The 20,012-nt window shown below is 34.2% G+C and overlaps 1 protein-coding gene across 5 annotated transcripts in view; it reads left to right on the plus strand.

Annotated features, from left to right (window-relative positions):
* The window catches only part of LOC129747895 (uncharacterized), a 97,077-nt gene extending 81,767 nt beyond the window's left edge, over nucleotides 1-15,310 (plus strand). For all 5 annotated transcript variants that reach the window (XM_055742281.1, XM_055742280.1, XM_055742282.1 and 2 more), the window contains exon 4: nucleotides 15,094-15,310. In XM_055742281.1, coding sequence (XP_055598256.1) covers nucleotides 15,094-15,310 — 217 coding nt within the window. The remainder of the gene's footprint in view (nucleotides 1-15,093) is intronic.
* Nucleotides 15,311-20,012: the final 4,702 nt, after the last annotated feature.

Here is a 20,012-nt window from a genome sequence, read left to right on the forward strand (position 1 = left end):
GCAACCGTGACAACGTTTCTTTTAAAAGTTCTTTAGTTTTAAATTTAAGATAAACACTGTGTTCTTTTGGTTCTTTATACATGGCTAAAAGTTTCTCGCACACTAAATTCATTTTCAGTTTCATAAACTGAAAAATTTCAAAGTCTGATGGTTCCGATTTCCCAAGTCCAAAATAGATTCTAAGTGAGTTAGTTCGCGCATCCTCCATTTTGAATCCCATTGGCACAGCACTTCCCGACTGAATATATACTAATGTGTTGAACAATAGCACACTTTATCAGTAGCTAAGCTACTCGAGGCTAGATGAAACGTTGCAGCGAAAATAAAAAACGACTACTCCGCTCGAAGTCCGAACACTAATTGATTTGACAACTGAAGAGTGAATTCCAAAATCAAAATAGGAGCAGCATTCTTCACACACACACACCTTCAAAATGAGGGATGTTTAGGTTTTTTAAATGCAAAATTAAAAGAAATACGTCAAGTTGATATTAACCAAATTTTGACCGTATCACCCTTTAGTGTATCCATCCATCATATTAAATTCAACATCTTCAAGAAACAACCCAATGCAAATTAGAAACCTGATCCAATAATTTATGTTATCCTTTTCCCCCACCTCAAACTATCATGGAAAAATTTCCTGCTACTAAATAGCGTCTTTTGTCACATTTGGATTGATATGTCTCATAAGTTCTCGAATTAATAAAACCAATTTGAATCAAATGCTTCCTTGTTCTTTCCCTTTGTTTTATTTGAAAGAGGGAGGGGTCTTTGAAAATCAAAGAAACATTTCTAGAACTCAAATAACCAATATAAAATTTAGTTTAGTTCCTCCTCTTGAGGAAGCCCCTCTGCCTACCTATCACCTCACTGGAAGCAAAAAAGGGTTCCAAGTATTTTTGGAAACATTTCTCGTAGATACTCTCTCATGCTAAATTTGTTCCCATTTTTTTAATGAATTATAATGATCCAAAAATTAGTGATTGATCCGGAATCAAAACCTTGGGGGGTAAAATCGTTCCTTGACCTGCTAGAAAAATCCATGTCATATTTCAAATCATTTAATTAGATCTTAGGTGTCGTTCAATGACGAAGAAAGTGTTGTATATAATTGTGATCATTTAAATCCAGCTAACTCAATTTGTATACATTTGGCGCATTCACTACCGATTTATTCTAGCTAAATCCACTTATTTGATTTGAACTCAACTTTTGTCCACTTTTTTATAGTTTAGACGTAACTAAACACATTTCCTTTGAAGTAAGATGATACGAGCTATAAAAAACAAATTATATTAAAGGTAGAAGAAAGTTTTTTCCATTTCCGGGGTATACTGTACCTACTTATAACAAAAAGCCAGACTATTACAATGTAAAGCAAAAATGTGTTTTACCGCTCACCCTTAAGATTCATATAGGAACCTCTCTTCTACCCTCAATAACTTTTTCGACGTAGCTCTTATTATCTTACGGAATTGAAAAGGGACTATATGAAATTTTGTCTAGATTAAGAAATCCAAATTAGCCAAGCAATCAATGTATGTGCATGAAGGATGGAGCCTAAAATGTGGTTCTTGCAGTTCAGCTAGTACAAATGAAGTCAAATTTCCACACAAACATGAGATTCGAACAGACCTAAGAACGATTAAAATTCCAAAGGGTTTGATTTGGTACATACAAATGGTAGGATTGGTTAATCTTGGATCAATCTTTGGAATGTATAATGTATTAAGATCCCTCACCCTTCCAGTGGGAAAAAAGAAAGGGGGAAGAATGCTCTTATACAAATATTTTTGCATTACTCGAGAACCTATCAAGCAAACAGTTGCAAATTTGGCATGTGATGGTGGGATATTGAAGCGAAAAAAGTTTCAATTGTGGTTTGAGATACATCGTTTTTTTCAGTGTGGAAATAAAAAAGTGGGGAACGGTCCTTTTTTGCATATATCGAAAACAAATCAGGTAAATTTGACATATGATGGTATTTGAATACAATAAATGTTTATATTGACAATTTTAAAAAATATTGACGATTTTAATTCGCTCCCTCCTTCCGGTTGGGAGATAAGAGGAGGTGGAACCTCATTTGCAATATATTTTAGATTGAAGGAGAAATTATCAAGCAAATGGAACCGGACAGGTATTCAACACAACTGTGTTCGATGTTTAAGTACTCTTGGGCTTGAAAGATGGAGAGGAGATAATGGATATGGGATTTTTATACAAAACTTTGAGGCCCCTACCCTTTTTTTGGAAAACCCGATAACTTATAAACCAAATTTTTAGCATATTCAGGTTCCTGTGCTTAAAAACGATTTTTACCAGCCAACTTCTCTATATTAAAGAATATGTTTAAAACACATTTTATTACAAAAAAACTATTTCGTAATAACATTGTCAAATGATTTGCATGAAAACTGAAAAAAAACATTTTTTTAACATAAATAGATACCTAATGTTTAGCATGGGTACAACTTGGTATGATATTCTATATCTTTTGTTTGTAAAAAATGCGTTGAATGAGAGAAAAATAGATTAAAATAATCCAAAAGTTAGTCTTCGAGCAGGGGTCAGCAACCTTTTGAACCTACGGGCTTATTCGAGTTTTGAATTTTTTTTGTAACTGGCCGCACTCAAAATAAAATTTTATTCATTTATTTATTTATTTAATTTCACCAAACATCGTAGGCTACATATATATTCTTAAAACTAGTAGTACAATCTTAATATTACTTTAAATACTACAATATTAGGTTCTTAAGTGCCTGTCGCCGTAAAAAGCACTTTTTAGCTGCTGTTTAGACATAGTAAAATCTATGTTCTGGTAGTTTTTATTATAATTCTGCATTAGACAATTGATTGGACTATTTTTACCATAATCAGTTCGAGCAGAGGTTAAAATAAACAGATTTCTGGTTCTCAACTGGCGACTCGGACAATAAAAGTTTAACTGATTTAGTAGATAAGTAGATTGAACACGCTGATTAATTATGTCGTTTACAAAGGAGATTGCAGCAAATTCTCTTCTAACACTTAATGGTTCAATATTTATTAGTAAACAGCGTGATTCGTAGCTTGGTAATTGGCTCTGAGACCATCCTAGATTTCGTAAAGCAAATAGAACAAATTGTTTCTGAATGGATTCTAAACGGTTTTTATGAGAAATTTGAAAGGGGGACCACACAACGCTGCAGTATTCAAGTATGGATCGGACATAAGCTGTGTACAATGTTTTTAATGTATATGGGTCTTGAAAATAATAACTAAAACGTTTTATAAAGCCAAGCATACTATTCGATTTTTGAATTACTGAGTTATAGTGATCTACAAAGGTAAGTTTTGAGTCCAATATAATACCTAGATCTCTTATCTTATTGATTCTCTCCACAGGCTCATTTCCTAATGTAACAATTTCATATGACGGATATTTTTTCCTTGTAAATACAATATGTGAACATTTTTTCACGTTTAGTTCAAGAAGACTTTTACTGCACCATTTGTAAAAAATATTTATTTCATTTTGAAACACCCTGAAATCTTCTTCGTTGTTGACTATCATATAAAGCTTCATATCGTCTGCGTATATAAGCACGTTTAGCTGGTTCAGTAAATAAGTAATGTCATTGACGTATAAGATAAATAATAAGGGACCGAGATGGGAGCCTTGAGGCACACCAGATGTAACGGAGATGCTTTTCGAAAGTGAACCATTGAATCTAACAATTTGTGTACGGTTTGTCAAATACGACTCAATCCATTTCAGCAGTTGTGTACTGAATCCATTTTTATGTAGTTTAAAAATTAACAAAGGGATGTCGATTCTATCAAAAGCTTTACTGAAGTCCGTGTATAGAGCCTGGACGGAATTTCCTTGATCCATAGAGTGGATATTATAAGAAACGAATTCAAGTAAATTAGTCGCTGTAGATCGTCCTTTAACAAATCCATGTTGCTTTTCAGTTATGAGTGTTTTTATTTGATTATTTATTTTTTGATTCACTATTGCTTCAAAAAGTTTCGGTATGCACGATAAGATTGCTATACCCCGGTAATTTTTAATGTCAGACTTTTTCCCCGACTTGAAAATAGGTACAAGAAAAGATTCTTTCCATACTTGAGGAAAAACACCGGATTTCAACGATGAGTTGAACAATAGAAACAAGGGCATACTTAGTTCATTTACAAGATTTTTTAAAAGTAATGGAGGAATTCCATCAGGCCCGGGCCCTTTGGAGCTATCCAGGGAGCAAATTGATTTGTGTATTTCCTCAAGGGTGATTGAATCTACCACAGTCAATGATGCTGAGTCGGAAAAATAATCGAAAAACGCAGTGTCGCGATCGGCTTCCGAAAAACTGGTGTAAACGCTTTGGAAGAAATTGGCAAACAAATTACATATTTCATGGGAATTATTACCGTTAGCGCTGGCCAAGTGCATGCGAGATGGAAAATTATTACTTTTCAATTTGGAACTTACATACTTGAAGAAGCTTCTTGGGTTAGATTTAATGTTTTCCTCTGTTTTCCTATTATATTCTTCGAAGGAGGTATTAATGCATATGGCTAGTTGGTTGCATGCTTCTTGATATTCTAAACTATTAGCTAGCGATGGTGTCTTTTTCCAGTTTTTATGCGCTTTCTGCTTTTTATTTCTAAGATGCTTTAGCTCTTTTGAAAACCATGGCGGATTTCTGTTATTATTCGTTCGTCGCTTTATTTTTATTGGGACATATTTACTCAAGATATTACCAAGAATGTTATAAAAAATGGCTACCTGATTGACAGTATGGTTTTCGCTTTGAATTGATGATTGCCAATTAACTGATTGTAATTTAGTTTTAATCATCGTGTAATTTGCATGGAAAAAGTCAAGGGTCTCCTCATATTCGTATTCTGGTATTCCTTTGTTGTCAGAACATATAATTGAAAATTCGATAGCTGTATGAAAGATCTCATTTTTCCAAATTGGATTAGTAGCTTCTAAAATACAAAAGTCATCAGTCAAGTTTGAAAACAGTAAATCGAGATAGCGATTGCAGGCATTTTTCACATGATTTATTTGATTAAGACATAAGGTAGCAAGATTGTCGAAAAGGAATTGTAATGTTTCATTATCTCCAAAAATCGGTAAAAGGATTGCTTCATTATCTTCATCGGGTAAAAATTGTAGATTCGATTGATTAAAATCGCCATACAGGTGAATTTTGAATTCGGGTTGGAAGCTTTTGAATAATTCTGTTATGCTCAGTAGAAACTTTTGGAAATAATCTTTACTGGCATATTCTGGAGGAAAGTAGATCGATCCAAAAATATGAGTTTCCTTGAAGATTTGAGCTTTTGCCCACACCTGCTCAAATTCTTTGTGCTTAGTTATTTCAATGAGCTCAGAATCGAAAGCAGAGCTTATTGCTACTACAACGCCTCCGCCTGATTTCTTGTCAGACAAATTGAAATTTCGGTCATCTCTGTAGACATTGTAACGCGATCCAAAAATTTCCTCGCTTTTTATACTATCATCCCAGCTTGTTTCGGTTCCTAAAATGATAGTATAATTACTTGCTACTAAATTTTTATGAATTGTGTTTAGTTTAGATGCGCTTCGCATTCTGTTAAAGTTTTGGCAATATGCCACAATTTCCGCTTGGTTTATAAATACAGAGGAGCTAGTGCTTACATAGGCACGCGTCGGTTCGGCAGAAAATATGGGTTGTTATACATTACCGGGTTGAAATATAATGCCGATGGGTCGTGGTGACAGCACGGTGCAACTAGAGGTGCGGTGAATGGCTGATTGAAGGTAGCGTATGGATGAGCAGGTGGCACTGTCGTCATCGTGTTACTGTTCTGGTATGTTGATGAGTTCGGAAGGTGTGGAGAGACCGGGGGTGGCGCAGGAATACTTGAAGGCCTTTTTCGATGCCTTAGCACATTTGGTGAAGCAGAACTAGGACCGGGGTTCAATGTTTCTCCCCGTTGGAAGTTGATGAAGGTCGGGATCTTCGCTTTCGGAGTAGATTTTCTATTAAAAGCGACTTTTGCGGCAGCCAGTAGCTCTTTATCAGTAGTGGCTCTTGCTTTTGATGAATTTTTTACGGGGGATTGTTTTCGTGACTGCTTCTGTTGTTTTCTTGATAGGAACATTTCTTTTTGTCGTTGTTGATGCTGCTGTTTTTTATGCTGTTTTCGCCTGGCTTTTTCCGCGGCCTTGTCTTGAGCCGCACGCTTCCGTTTCCTTTCGTCGTATTCTTCCCAGTATTGTTGAGGTTTCCAAAGCATTTTGTTTCCGATACGTCTCCAGCCGCTAGACGAAGTAGATGGATTTACCCTTGACGACGAAGCAATTTCCTCGGCTAGAGTTGATCCTGAGTTGTGTTGATGATCTGCCGGTTTGGCTTTCACAGCGTCGTGAATGGACCTTAATTCATCAATAAGGTCCTCGTTTACACCAGGATTCCTCACTGTAGCTCTCACGCGTACAGTTCTACCGCGATTGACTGGAGCGTAGGAGTGAGCTCCTGTTCAAAATTTATATAGCAGCTACGGTGTTGTTCCCCTATTTCCAGTCTTAGACTATCAAGATCTGCTTGAATGTCTATTGGTGATTGACTGGCTGCTAATATTGTTGATACTGCCTGGCTGAAGTCAGCTTTCAACGAACGACTATCCTCGTTGCAGGACTGGACAATTTCATGTATTGTCGCCGTGTTAGACAGTTCCAATTTTTTAAGCGATGACAGCTCTTTTTTCAGACCGTTTATTTGATTTGAGAGCGTATCTATACCCTCAATCAAGGTCTCCAGGCATGAAAATTTCACTTATTGTGAACTAATTCTCTCCTGGGAGCTGTTTTGGAGTTTAAGTTGCTCCATTATTTCTTTCTGTCGAGACATTAATCTCGACAGATCTATCTGGTCCTTTATTGAATGCTGACAGTCATAGCAGACTGGCAGCATAAATCGCCTTATGGACTCCTCGCAATTCCGCTGCACTCCGATACAGGCGGCGTGGAATCTTCGATGACAGGGACCCGTGCACGTCCAAAGGTGGACGCCATCGATAAAATCGCAGGTTGGAATTTGACACTTTGGCATTTTTTTTTTCCTCGTACAGTTAACACGGCACAAAAAGGTAATTAAACAAACGTTGGCACTTTGATATACGCGGCGGCTTTAGGGAACACTAATTAATTTGAATTGACGGCGGTGCGCGAAAATACGTCTGTACTGTACGACGACTGAATACTGAATTTATTTATAGCTATCAGAGACCTATCAGTTATTTTTGACAGAATCAAATCTGAAAATGGAAAAAATAAAACAATGAGGCTTAAGAAAACATAAACTTTACATCGAATTTATTTGTGCAAGGCGGATACTACCAGCCAAAATTGAATAGCTACCTCACTTGGAATAATTATCTTGATCATTGATTTTCAAACTGATTTGCACTTCTTCGGATCATTCGTTCTTCCAAAGAGAGACGTCATTTGCCTTTCTTTTATATTAAAAACGGAAATTTGCAAAGGTCTCTTTTTTGTTCATATAAATACTTTGGTTCTTTTTTTTGTGAGTATTTTCGAGAAGTTCTTTCACAATAGGGTTAGTTGCCCTACTTTGGACCCTTTAAGCGGTGGTTTTCAAATGAACATGTTTTTTCTCATAAATGGACGGGAGGTTTATATCTTTCAGGAAATTTGTTTATAGTTTATGATCTTATCTGCAAGTTTTAGTAAAAATTTTCAACATTGGTTTCGCCGTTATTGAATGACTTGTATAGATATTGATGATCAAAATTTCAATCTTTGAACCTACTGTTCCTATTTTGGTACTGAACTGGTTCCTTTCATAGGACCCTGAACTAAAATTCCTACGAATAGTATGATTTTTCGAAAATATACAACTAAATTCACTGAAAATATTATGTGTAATCAAATATTAGAAAAAAATTTGTAGCATGGTTCATAATCTTTACAGTGAAAGTAATTTCCCTTTGAAGTTTGACTTGGACAGTAAAAAAAACGTGATTTTTCCATATTCATTCTAATTTCTCAAAACGCGCCCTACTAATTGAGCTGTCTGATTTACTACTAATGAGGACGTATACTTTTAAAAACGTTGAAAATTTTACCAGAAAGACTTTTTATGGCAAAAAGCGGTATGGTAGGATTCAGGAAGAATAAGAGCTCATTGTGTGCATATGAGTATTTTCGTCCTATGCTAGCAAAATGACCTATTTGTTTTATCAAGAACCCAGATTTTTTTATGCTGGGTCAGGCCCATAAGATGTCTTAAATTGTTCACCCAGTCTTTTTTATTAAACTATTCTTATAACCGTCATTATTCAAGAACAAAAAATCTCACTCGATAATTTTTTTGCAAGTATTTGAGTGATATCAGAACTAACCTTTTTACGAAATTTGTTAAATAACTCAAATTTAAGAAATGAAAATTATCTGCTGAATATTTCCATCGTACATATCATTGCCTGGAAGGAAAAAATAATGACTTTACCAACAGATTTAAAAATGCCTGTGATCATCTGGTATCTTTATATTTTTCCTTTGCTATTCCAAGTAGTTTTTAGAAATTTCATATTCTGATTTTGAAAGTGGTAGTTTAAATTTTATGTTAGGCAAGAATAAATAATGTTATACCTATGCTTTTAAAAGAACACAGTAAATGCTCAAAATGCTAGAAAAAAGTTAAAAATATGGATGATTAAGGGTAAAATTCAGCTTCAAACAATTGAAATGCATATTTGTTCAAATCGCTGACATAAGGCTATGATCATTTAGTATCCGGGCAGTTTCAAACCTCTGTATTTTGAAAACTTTTGATTTGATCGAAAAACTTTATATGGAGGAAATGAAGGTGTTATTATGATATTTAATGTAAAAATATAAAAAAAAAATTATTGTTGATGACAAGAAATACTCTTACTTTATGATAAAATATAATTTTTATCTTTGCACACATTTTTCAGCCATGTATTGATCTTTTATTTTTACCACAGAAGCTAAACCTTTTCAAAATCATGATATTTTACACAAACTCATCTGTAAAAATCAATTGGAATCTGGTTGGTACCTTTTCATGAGTAGGCATCTCGAAGAATATGACCTCTTAAATTCGGGTTTAACATAAATTTCTTGGTCCATCAGAACACATCTGTCACATTGCGTAAAACCCGGTTGCACAGATTGCGATCCATGGAACTGCTAATTTTTAGTTAATTCCCGGGTGTCCACTTGACAGGCAACATTTTTTGCCTGTCGGAAACGGATTTACTGCATAGTTAAGAGGTCTGCATTCAGTTGTCCCCAATAACCATAAATTTGTTCCTATAGTTGAGATCAAGGGTTCCACTCCGATGCTTGGTTTGAATTTCGTAAGCATACTAGAGTGGCTCCTTATACTTCTCAACCATCTGGACCAAAAAAAATTCAGAAAAAATAAACAGTTCATGAGTTTTCAAGTCAAAAATAATGAATTTCCAAGGCGCAAAGTGCGTAAAAGGAGCAAATTTGTGCAAAAATTTTTTGACTATGGCTTTTTGCACCGTAAATATCTCAAACACACGTAAACGTAAAAATGTGAAAAAATAGACAAGACAAGATTCATAACCAACACAACGCTGCTAAAGTTTTGCATATCCGAGCTCTAGTAACCTAGCTATCACCGAAATGAAGTGCCCGGATACTAAATGATCATAGCCTTACCTTTTTATTTTTGGTTCAGTACCTATTTATATGTACAATTATTTCATGCTAATTAACAATCTATCGTAGAAAAAGTTAAATTCAAAAAAAAAAATAAATAAATAAATAAATTCAATCTGAGAAAAGCTTAGCGAGCCGCATAAGAAGGTCTCAAGGGCCGCGGGTTGCTCATCCCTGTCTTGCCCGTTCTTTGGTAGCAATTTTTAATGAACTTACGAGTTTCGTTCAGAAGTGCCATTTTCATCTGACTATTTTGTATTTATGTATCTCCAATTATTCGACGCCAGCAAATCTGAACAGAGTTGAAATTATCAATATTGTTGTAAGCTATATATAATGGCAGTTCAGTGATTTCGTATTTGAAACTGTAAACAGGTCATTGGAAAACAGATCATTTTGCTTAGCTCAGCTTAGCTTAATTGACTACTCACATTCACCTGGTACCATTAAACCCAAATTTTTTTTTTTTTTTTTTTTCTTATTATAGAGACTTTCAGCCTTGGGCTGGTTCGTCTCTTTCTAAGCGCACATCTTTCGAAGTAATGATGGCTAGCATCTCACAAATGCTAAAACCACCAGACCACAGAAAGTGTACTATGTATGCCATGACCGGGATTCGATCTCATGAACTTTGGCGTAGATGACTTGAACTCTAACCACTACGCCGAAGCCGCTGGCATTAAACCCAAAGTACATCATCAAATTTCATAATCATAATAACTCTTATTATTCATGATTGGTTTCAAGAATGAGATATCAGATATTTCAAATTCCATTTTCGCAGGCGTGGCTCAATAGAACAAATTCCACATCGCCAATGGTTGTTACTCCGTGATTGACTGAGGCCATCAATATTGTTCAAAGCTCAAAAGAATGGTGTCTAGGATTGACAGCACATTCACAATGCCCAAAACTGATGCTTTCTCTTTGAACATCAATAACGGCGCCGGCAACGTCGTAGTTAAATGATAGATTTAAAAAGATAGAAGGGGATGAAAGAAAAATGTTGTGCTTTAAGACCGCAATTAACACTGTATTCTAGCAAATAAATATGTTGGTGGGATGGGGGAAAAGGATTCGAACGGGATGCTCTTTTGACTAGTGTAATGATGTTAAAATAAAAACTTAGTTGTAATGTCAAACACTCCCGTTTTTTCCCTTTGAAACTCAAAAGATGCTAAATTTTTGTACGATGGTGCTATCATTAAAGTGCTAAATTGACGCTGCCCCCTAGACTGTCTAATATGTAAGAACAATAAATTGAAAAAACGGCTTTAAAGATTTTTTTAAGAGTTTCGTGGATTTCTCGGTTGAAACTTTACCTTTTCTATTTCTATCTTCACAGAGATTAAGATAATTGTTGTAAAATATCGTTCATTGTTTTTCTTGCTTTTGAATTTGCTGATGCAGTTTAGTGGATTTAGCCCATTAGGCTACACTTTGATTGTAAAAATTATGAAAATTGTTATTTTTTACTTTACAATACTGTTTTATCTAGTCTAACTTTCGTAATTTTAATGAATACTTTCAAAGCCATTTCAAAGCATTTTGTAAAAATAGACATATGGGATAGCTTCGCGGGTATATTTCATATGGGACAGACATGACTTGGTATTTTTTCGTATATGGTGGGAACATAATTATGAAAGTTTTTAGTCTGGATTTAAGAACTAACTGTATTAGAATGTTTTTCGAGATAAACTAAAAAGTGATGAAAATGCATCAGAGACAGTCTTGCGAATAGCGGCAGTAATTACCTAAATTCTCAAAGATTTAGATAAAAGATAGTGCAAAGTCAGAAATATGAATGCAATTTAAACATTATTTCTATCACTTACGCTTCACATGGAAATTTTTCAAAAATCGGGTACTACAATTATTAATCAAGTTTAACAATTTTGTTTGACATTTATATACACACTGAGTTCTTTATTTCAACATATTTTTAAACTGTAGAATTTTACTATTCATGATTGAAGGAAACTTTATGTTTAGCTCGATTTTTAATTTTCTGAAATATATACGTTGATTGATTGCATATTTTTCTCAAAAACTGATGTTTAAATTAAAAAAATCATTTGGAGTAGAATTTAATTAGGAACATCACATTGTACTCTTAGTCACAGAGAATTAGCGAACAAAAGAGTATTTTTAGAGTCTTAATCTCACTGATTTCTTGAGTGTTTCTTAAAAGAAATTCTAGTGCGAATATTGTGCTATTTTACGGAACATTTTTAGATGTCTTGCAGGAGACCCATCATAAATACCTTGAACATTGGTAAACCCTGATGGCTTCCTTGGGGAACTTTTTTTTTGCTTTCGGTTATAGTCGTTCTACCATTTTTGTGGCATACACAACTTTAAAATTATCCCGTACAACTGTGTTCGATGTTTGCTCATAGACAACGGCTTAGTAAGCAACTGACTTGCCAACTGAGCTATATCACAAACCCTTGTAGTTATTGGAAGACTGATCATTTGACCATTTGACCCAGAACCAAAAACTTAAGCACTATTAACTGCTAGTTATACGTATTAAAAGGTAGAAAAAAATATGTTTATGATAAATGAAATATTATTTGAAAAGCAAAATTCTTTGAAAATACTTGTAATATGTATGGACATCTCGCTAGAATTGTCATAACACGATTGTGATCTTGATCATGAAAAAAAAACCTTCATCTTGACCGCATTTTTTATCTTTCAATTCTCAGAGTTCCTTAATATTGCTATTTAAAAAATTTGCCATCAATTACATGATTCCAAGTTGGTTCACCACGTCCCGTTCATAAAATAATGGATTTTTTTTAACTTGAACCGAATTGACAGTTGGTAAGTACATCGGGAACAATAAATTTCAAGCAACTTCTTTGACAATTATCATGAAACAAAAACCCAATGGGTTTATTTTTACAACGTTTATTCAATTATACAATAAATCGACACAGGCTTCATGACACAAGTTAGTAGTTATTCCTTCATCTGTCGTTAATGAAGGAATCTTAAAATCAAAATTGAAGATCTGAAAATGCGAACGATTCGATAAGATTAAGTTCAATTACTCTGATACACTTTTTATTTAATTCATTTGTACATTCTCCCTCGTAAATGCTGAACTGTATTAATCAGCCCATATGCTTTACGTGCAAACTCGGCCCAGCGCAGGGTGAGAAAATTTATTCGTGCGCTTATCGTTCGCAAGGATGGTTCCCTTATTTTGCTTCCTGCTTCCGAGGCGCATGACGATATCTACCCACTTGGCGTAGACAGCCGGTAGCTTTCTGCTAAGTGGTCACACATAAATTCTAGGGCATAATTGAGTGCAACTTTGCAAAGGGGATTGAGCAATTATTGGAGGCATCGCATGGTTTAATGGTAATTTTTTGTTGAGCTCATAATTAATCGTTTGCATGAGTTGATACGCCCTCGGGTGCTGACTATTTCTTGTTGAATTATGGTATTTTACGCTACTAGATATCTGTTTTTTTTTTGTAAATGTCGAATCGATAAAAGTTTACTGAGGTTTTATCCATTTTGCTGTGATTTGTTCGTTAAACTATGATTAAGGGGGGAGTAGGGTCTAACGGGTAAAAAACACCATTTTCACGAATTTTTAGAGCTATCGTTCAAACAAATGTATTAAATTTTTTTGCATTATACAAAGCATTGTTAAAAGAACATTTAGTAATTTTTTCGTAGAAAAATATTGAAAAATGAGCCGGTGACGGCACTTTCGAGGATGCCTTTTAGAATACCGGATTTGCGGTGGACACTGTATCTCAGCACAGAATCATCTGAAGTCAAAAAATCAGAGCAAAATATTTTTTATAGATGTTTTTCTGGACCCCAACGATTTTATTTAACTAAAAAAAAAATTTATGAAATTATTGTGGCTGTTTGAAGTAAAAACTACGATTTTTCACGAAAAAATTCGCCATTTTTTATCTGTAAAATCTCCCCAAAGTAAAAAAAAGAAAATCGTTAGGGTTTGGTATTTTATATTTAGAAAATATGTTCCAAATTTGAAAAGAATCGGTGAAGAAGTTTTCAAATGACGATGTCCACAGACTTTAAAAATGTGCTTTCGAGAAAAACGCGTTTGAAGTTTCTGCTTAGATCAGAGAATAAAGGCCTATAAGAGGAGATAAAGGTCTATAATTTCTACAGTTTTGCTTCGATTGACTTGAAAATTTGACACAATATTCTTGAAATGATTCACAATAAGAATAAGAATAAAAAATCTATTTTTTGAAAGTGTTAGACCCTACTCCCCCCTTATTTAGGTGAAATGGGTTAATTTTACCTTCCTAGCAAGGTTGATTGATACATTTATTCATCCATGAATCACACCTAAATTCCGTATGCCATAAAAAACGAATCGTTAGTATGAAAGCATAGCCATTAGTTATGTTAACATCAATATCGAAACAGGAACTTTGCAATGGTGCTACACGATTATTAGCCTTCTTCCGATAATTTTTTTTGTTGGCATCGCCCACCTGATAGGAAATGTACTGACATTGTTGCAAAACTTTTTAACGTTTACTTGTATAACCTTCTTGAATCAAATAAATAAAGAATATGATTTATTTTGGTAAAGTAAAACTGATTGAACTGTGAATAGTTTTTAAAGGAATGTGAAACGATCAATTTAAATTAGTGACCGAGAAAAAAGTTCAAGGAGGAAGCTTGACATTTTTTGTATGACTTGATATCTATTTTAAGTGACCTGAATTCGCAAATTATCCTAACAGGAAGTGCGTTAATGTAGGTCAATCACAGTATGAATAAAATCGTTGATGCTTGATCAAAGCTTTCAAAAAATCGTCAATCAATTGTGTCCATCTACAGGTAAAGTCAATTAAATGGTTGAACAAGGCAAATCACTAGTTTTCAGACATCAAGATGAAATGCAATAATTAAAATATTGGCAATTCCGGATTTTATGATCCAGTTTATGACCCCGGATGATGGATCCAAACCCAGACTTTGGATGACGTTAAGCAACTTAGTATGTCCAGATAAGCGATACAGACTTTGTATTCCAGTTCTCTGGTGATTCATTTCTCCGATTGGATTACCCGGCTTTAGAGCAATAAAAAGGAAAGTTTTGCCAGAAGGCGTAACATTGAGAACTTGTTTCTTGAATGGTGCTAAAATTCAATTCGACTCTCTGAGATAAAAAAAAAGTTTTCAAATTTTGAATGCTCAGGATTTTCCCCGATTTTATAAGATTTTCTCTAAGTTTCCAAACCTTGAAAGCTTTTCAACTTACCAGTTGTTTTTTTTTTATTTTGCGAATCCAAAACTTTTAGCCATCGCTTTACACTAGCTAACTAGTTAACCATGTGCTTTTCCATTTTCATTTCCAGATCCCGTGCCACAAGCTCGTCGAACGATTCGGGCGCCCCACGCAGCCAGTTGGATGAAGCTTTCGATACCGATGTGAACTTAACCGACTTGGACGATGACTCCAGTCTGTACGGGTCCCAGTATTCGTATTGCAACTGTAGCTACTGCGAGGAGGAAGCAGACCGCAGCCATTTCGACAACGTCCGGGGCAATCGGTTCTCTTTCTGCGACAGGTAAGTCGACTGAGCTGCTTCAAGCTTTTTTTTGAGCGGGAAAAGCTTTTGGATTGGAAAATGGAGAGCTTTAACCGGTTATTTTGTGCCAGAGTTTTCCATGTTTTGTCGATCGAATCGAATGGGCTGAATGTCAGCAAAGCACAACAAGCTCTATGGATTTGAATTTGAGCTTTTGTTTGTTGAAAGAAAGATTTTTCTAGGATTCGATATTCTTCTAAGCCATTTCATGTTACGACGCTTTATAACGTTCGTCAACTTGGATTGAAATTTATATCCGCAATTCAATAATCCTTTTGTATGAAAATCAGAGCTCTCGACTTTAGAATGGGTTTTTATTAAGAAGTGTAACTAAACAAGTTCAGAATTTGAAACCAACCATTTTAGCTTCCAAATTTATTCATCAAATATTAATTTGACCCATCAACAAGTTGGATACATGTGACAGGTGTTTACAATTCACGATAGTTAACAGAATAAAGAAAAAAGGTCAAATCTAGTATCCATGACGTTATTACTAATCACTCTGAGTATAAAAAAATCGTTTAGTTCATAACATATTTTATGCTGATATGAAATATACTTTAATAGACCAATTTCAGTCTCAATTTTATTTTCTATTTCTTGTTCTTTTAAATGCTTATTTCCATATTCAAAGGGCATATTCAGCGTTTTTCAGGCAACAAAGGTGTTAAATGTAACTAAACTTTTTTTAAACTTTTTTCAATAATGTCAGGAAATAATATATTTCCAAATTTTAAAATCTTTGGAATTCAACTTTTTTAGATCAATTTTTATCATCAAAATGTTATTCCTTAAATGAATAAAGTGTTATAAACAAATTCAGAATCAGTGTCTTCTTCCATGAAGACTTGTAAGTTCATTAGTTATAATAAATGATTGATTTTGCACACTGATTCATTTTTAATCTTATAAGCTCCATATCATCAAAACTAGAGGTGATTTACAAAATCTGACAAAAAAATCGAGTTCAGGACGCCAAAATCCACCAAATCACATAGGGTCCAAAATGTTGTTTCCTTGAGTTTTAAAATGTTAAAAAAAACTTTTCCTCATCATTTTCATATTTTAATTTCATTTTCAAATAATTTGAATAAATTCAATGGTATTTTTTTTTTGCAAATACAGTCAATTAAAATAATTTACTTTTTTTTTAAATATTCTCAATAAATTTGTCATTATTCTTCAACTTTGAATCTTCTTGGAAGCCTGAAAATCTAAATTTTTAATAGAAAACAAAATTTTTAATTTTTTTTTCAGGACCCAATATTTCAATAAACGTTGACAAAGTATTTAGAGCTTGAAATTTTAAAATAAAAAACATGCGCTCGAAAATTTATAAACGTTTCTCTTTTTTGAGACTTTTGGAGTCATGTTAAATTCGAGAAAACTCGCTTCAAGATTATGTTTTGCCATTTTTCACGTTTGTATTTTTATTTAGAATGTCATAGTATGTAAATACAATGATAAAAATCTATAAAAATCACCAAATATAGTTTGAAATATGAGAAAACGTTTGACATTTGGCATTACTCAAAATTTATCAGTTTTGTACTTAAACCTGGCTCTGAGGGTCTCATTCCTATTAGAAATGATGAACTTTTAGAAACTTTCATGATTTTTTTTATTAATCTATGAAAAATTCGATAAAGGATTCAAAGCAGCAACTTTTAAGCTAAATTGTAATGTGCAATGGTAACTAAATTGATGTATGCTATGTGTGTGTGTACTTAAACCTGGCTCTGAGGGCCTCAATCCTATAAGAGATGATGAACTTTTAGAAACTTTCATGATTATTTTATTAATCTATGAAAAATTCGATAAATTATTCGAAGCAGCAACTTTTAAGCAGAATTGTAATGTGCAATGGTAACTAAATTGATGTATGCTATGCAAGGCCGTGCGAAGGGGGCGGGGGGGGGGGGGGGGGGGTTTAGGGGTTTAACCCCCCCCCCCCATGGAGATTTTTTCCAAGTAAAATTTTCAGTACAAGAAATGAATTTACTGGGAAATCAATTGATCCCAAAAAGGTGTTTAAAAACAAGTGTTGACAAACATCTCAGAAATTCGGCTCGCCTCCGGCGGAATTTCATCTTAAATCATTCTCTAGGTCTAAAACATTTCGTTTTATGGCTCTTTATGACGTTCACGAATTGAACCTAATCAGTTGTAGATTTCGAATTGCAATTCAGTCAAAACCTTTTGTATTGAAACTCAAATCTTAGCACACAAAAACCCTAATTTTTAAAAACGGTTTATACTAATTAGTGTAACTAAACAAGTTAAACGTTTGAAACCAACCATTTGAACTTCAAAATTTCTGCATAGAATACTAATTTTACACGTCACAAGTTGGTAGCCATGTGACAGATGTTGAACACGAACGATAGTCAACAAATTTAGCTAAATAAAATCAAAATCCTAGTATCGATAGTGATCGTGATAGTGATAACTAACCACTATGATTGTAAAAAAAGGGTAAATATCATTCAAAATTCTAGGATTATATGAAATATCCCTCAATAATCAATTTCAGCCTCATTTGTAATTTGTGTTTCTCATTCTTTTGAATCCTTTACTCCATATTTAAAAACTTTTTGACAAATTACTCAAGGCTTAATATTTCACATTTCCCTAGGTGCAAAGAATTTAAGAGATGATTTTGAATAATTTGGATGCCCAAAATTCAAATATTCAATTAGGTTTTTGTCTAATATCTTTGTTTTTGAAATAACCTTTGAAAATAGGAGAATATCATTTAAGAATATCTTTTTTTGCTTTTTCGACAAATCTTTGCAACATAAAAAAAATAAAAAAAGGCTTCAAATAAATTTTCTCCTATACATATATTGCAACTTATTTTGTTTCGGCGAAAAAAGCTATAGCAGTCTTCTACTTGTTCACGTTACTCTATTTAAATTATTAATTTAATAAATAAATTAATAAATTAATTAATAAAAATCTTATTAAAGATATTTTGAAAAGAAAAACAAATAAAGATTCCAACAAATTGGTAAAATTAAAAAATATCTTTTCTATTTTAAATTTCTTTACCAGAGTCGAACATGCTTGTAATGAAATATTCTAAGTTTATAAAAACTGTAGAATTTTACTTTTTTAGTTCATGCATCATCATCATCATCATCATTATTATTCCTAAATAAATCAAATATAATTAATAAATAAGGAATTTTTTTTTTATCTCAATTTCATGAAGATTGGTTAGAGCAGGGGTTTTCAGATCGTGCTCCGCGGAGCACTTGGTGCTCCGCAAAGCCTTTGAAAGTGCTCCGCGACGTACGCAACGAAAATCTTAAACCAACTTCGGAAAACTCTGAAATTTTTTTATCGTTTAATTTTTATAGTAACACGAGAAAAAAATTCACAGGACATATAGTACGAATTTTGTTAACTTTGTTCTTACTGGCTGCTGAATCCCTGCAGGGATGTTGGCAAAGAATGGTGAATTTTCGAAGTGCACTGCATTGGTCGAACAACGTTGTGTTGCAGGACTGAGCGTGCAAAACACTCAATGCAAAAGCTGTTCTTGCACCGAACTAGGTGAGCTACCGATTGGAAAAGCTGGAGAAGCACATACTATTGCTTAAAACTTAATCAAACCTCGAATTCAAGAAATCGTCCGTATCATGGTTGATAATAAAACAGTGGAATTGGTAAATTCGATTCCCATGTCTGACAACCCGTTTTCTCGGCGAATTTGTGCCATGGCTGAAGATGTTGAAAGCATTTTAGTTTCTCGATTGAAAGCTTCAAGATTCAACACGCAGCTTAACGAATCCACAGATGTAGCAGGACTAGAAATTCTGATGATATAGGTTCGCTATCAAGGTTCTGAATGTTTCGAAGATTTGTTCCTTTGCAAACCGTTGCCAACTTCCACGTCGGGGGCTGAAATTTTCAAGCTAAATAATTGATGATTATATTGCGGACAACAATATTCCTTGAAGAAATTGCATTGATGTATGTATGGACGGTGCGTAAACTATAGTTGGAAATACTGCTGGAGTCGTTGCCAAGATCAAAAAAAGACCAAAAGTTGCGGTAGTAGTCATTACATCTTTCATCGACATGCACGTTGTCTCGCCTGTTTGAATTAAGAATGACTTCAGTTTTTCAATGCAAGGTAAAGGAATAACAATCTTCAATTAAATCGGCAAAATCATAACTATCAAGAGAAAAATCAAATTTTGGGCAGAATCGCTCAAAAAGCGCAACCTGGACAGCTTTCCGAATTTAAGAAGCATTCAATCAGAAATAACCTTGTAGTTATCATCCGAAAATTTCCAAGAATTATGACAATCACAACACTTTGCGTTGATAAATTTATTTTTATTTTCCTTGGTGTAAACTTAAACTAATAGGCCCACGTGTATAGTGAAGTCATTTACAATTACAACTACAATTTATTGCCGCAGGATTTGTTGAACAGCTTCCAGCCAAATTCCCCGAATAATATCATACTTACTTACTTACTTACTTAATGATCCCGCGCCGATCCCCCGGTGCATAGGGCCGTGGTAAAAGACCTCCACTGTTGACGATCCGGAGCCAGCGTCTTCACCTGGTCCCAGTCAAGATTCTCGTCGACAGTTCGGATTTCAGCGGCTAGGCTTCGCCGCCACGAGTTTCTGGGCCTGCCTCTTCTTCGATGACCTTCTGGATTC

The sequence above is a fragment of the Uranotaenia lowii genome, chromosome 2, assembly GCF_029784155.1.
Source record: "Uranotaenia lowii strain MFRU-FL chromosome 2, ASM2978415v1, whole genome shotgun sequence".
In the NCBI taxonomy this organism is placed as follows: domain Eukaryota; kingdom Metazoa; phylum Arthropoda; class Insecta; order Diptera; family Culicidae; genus Uranotaenia; species Uranotaenia lowii.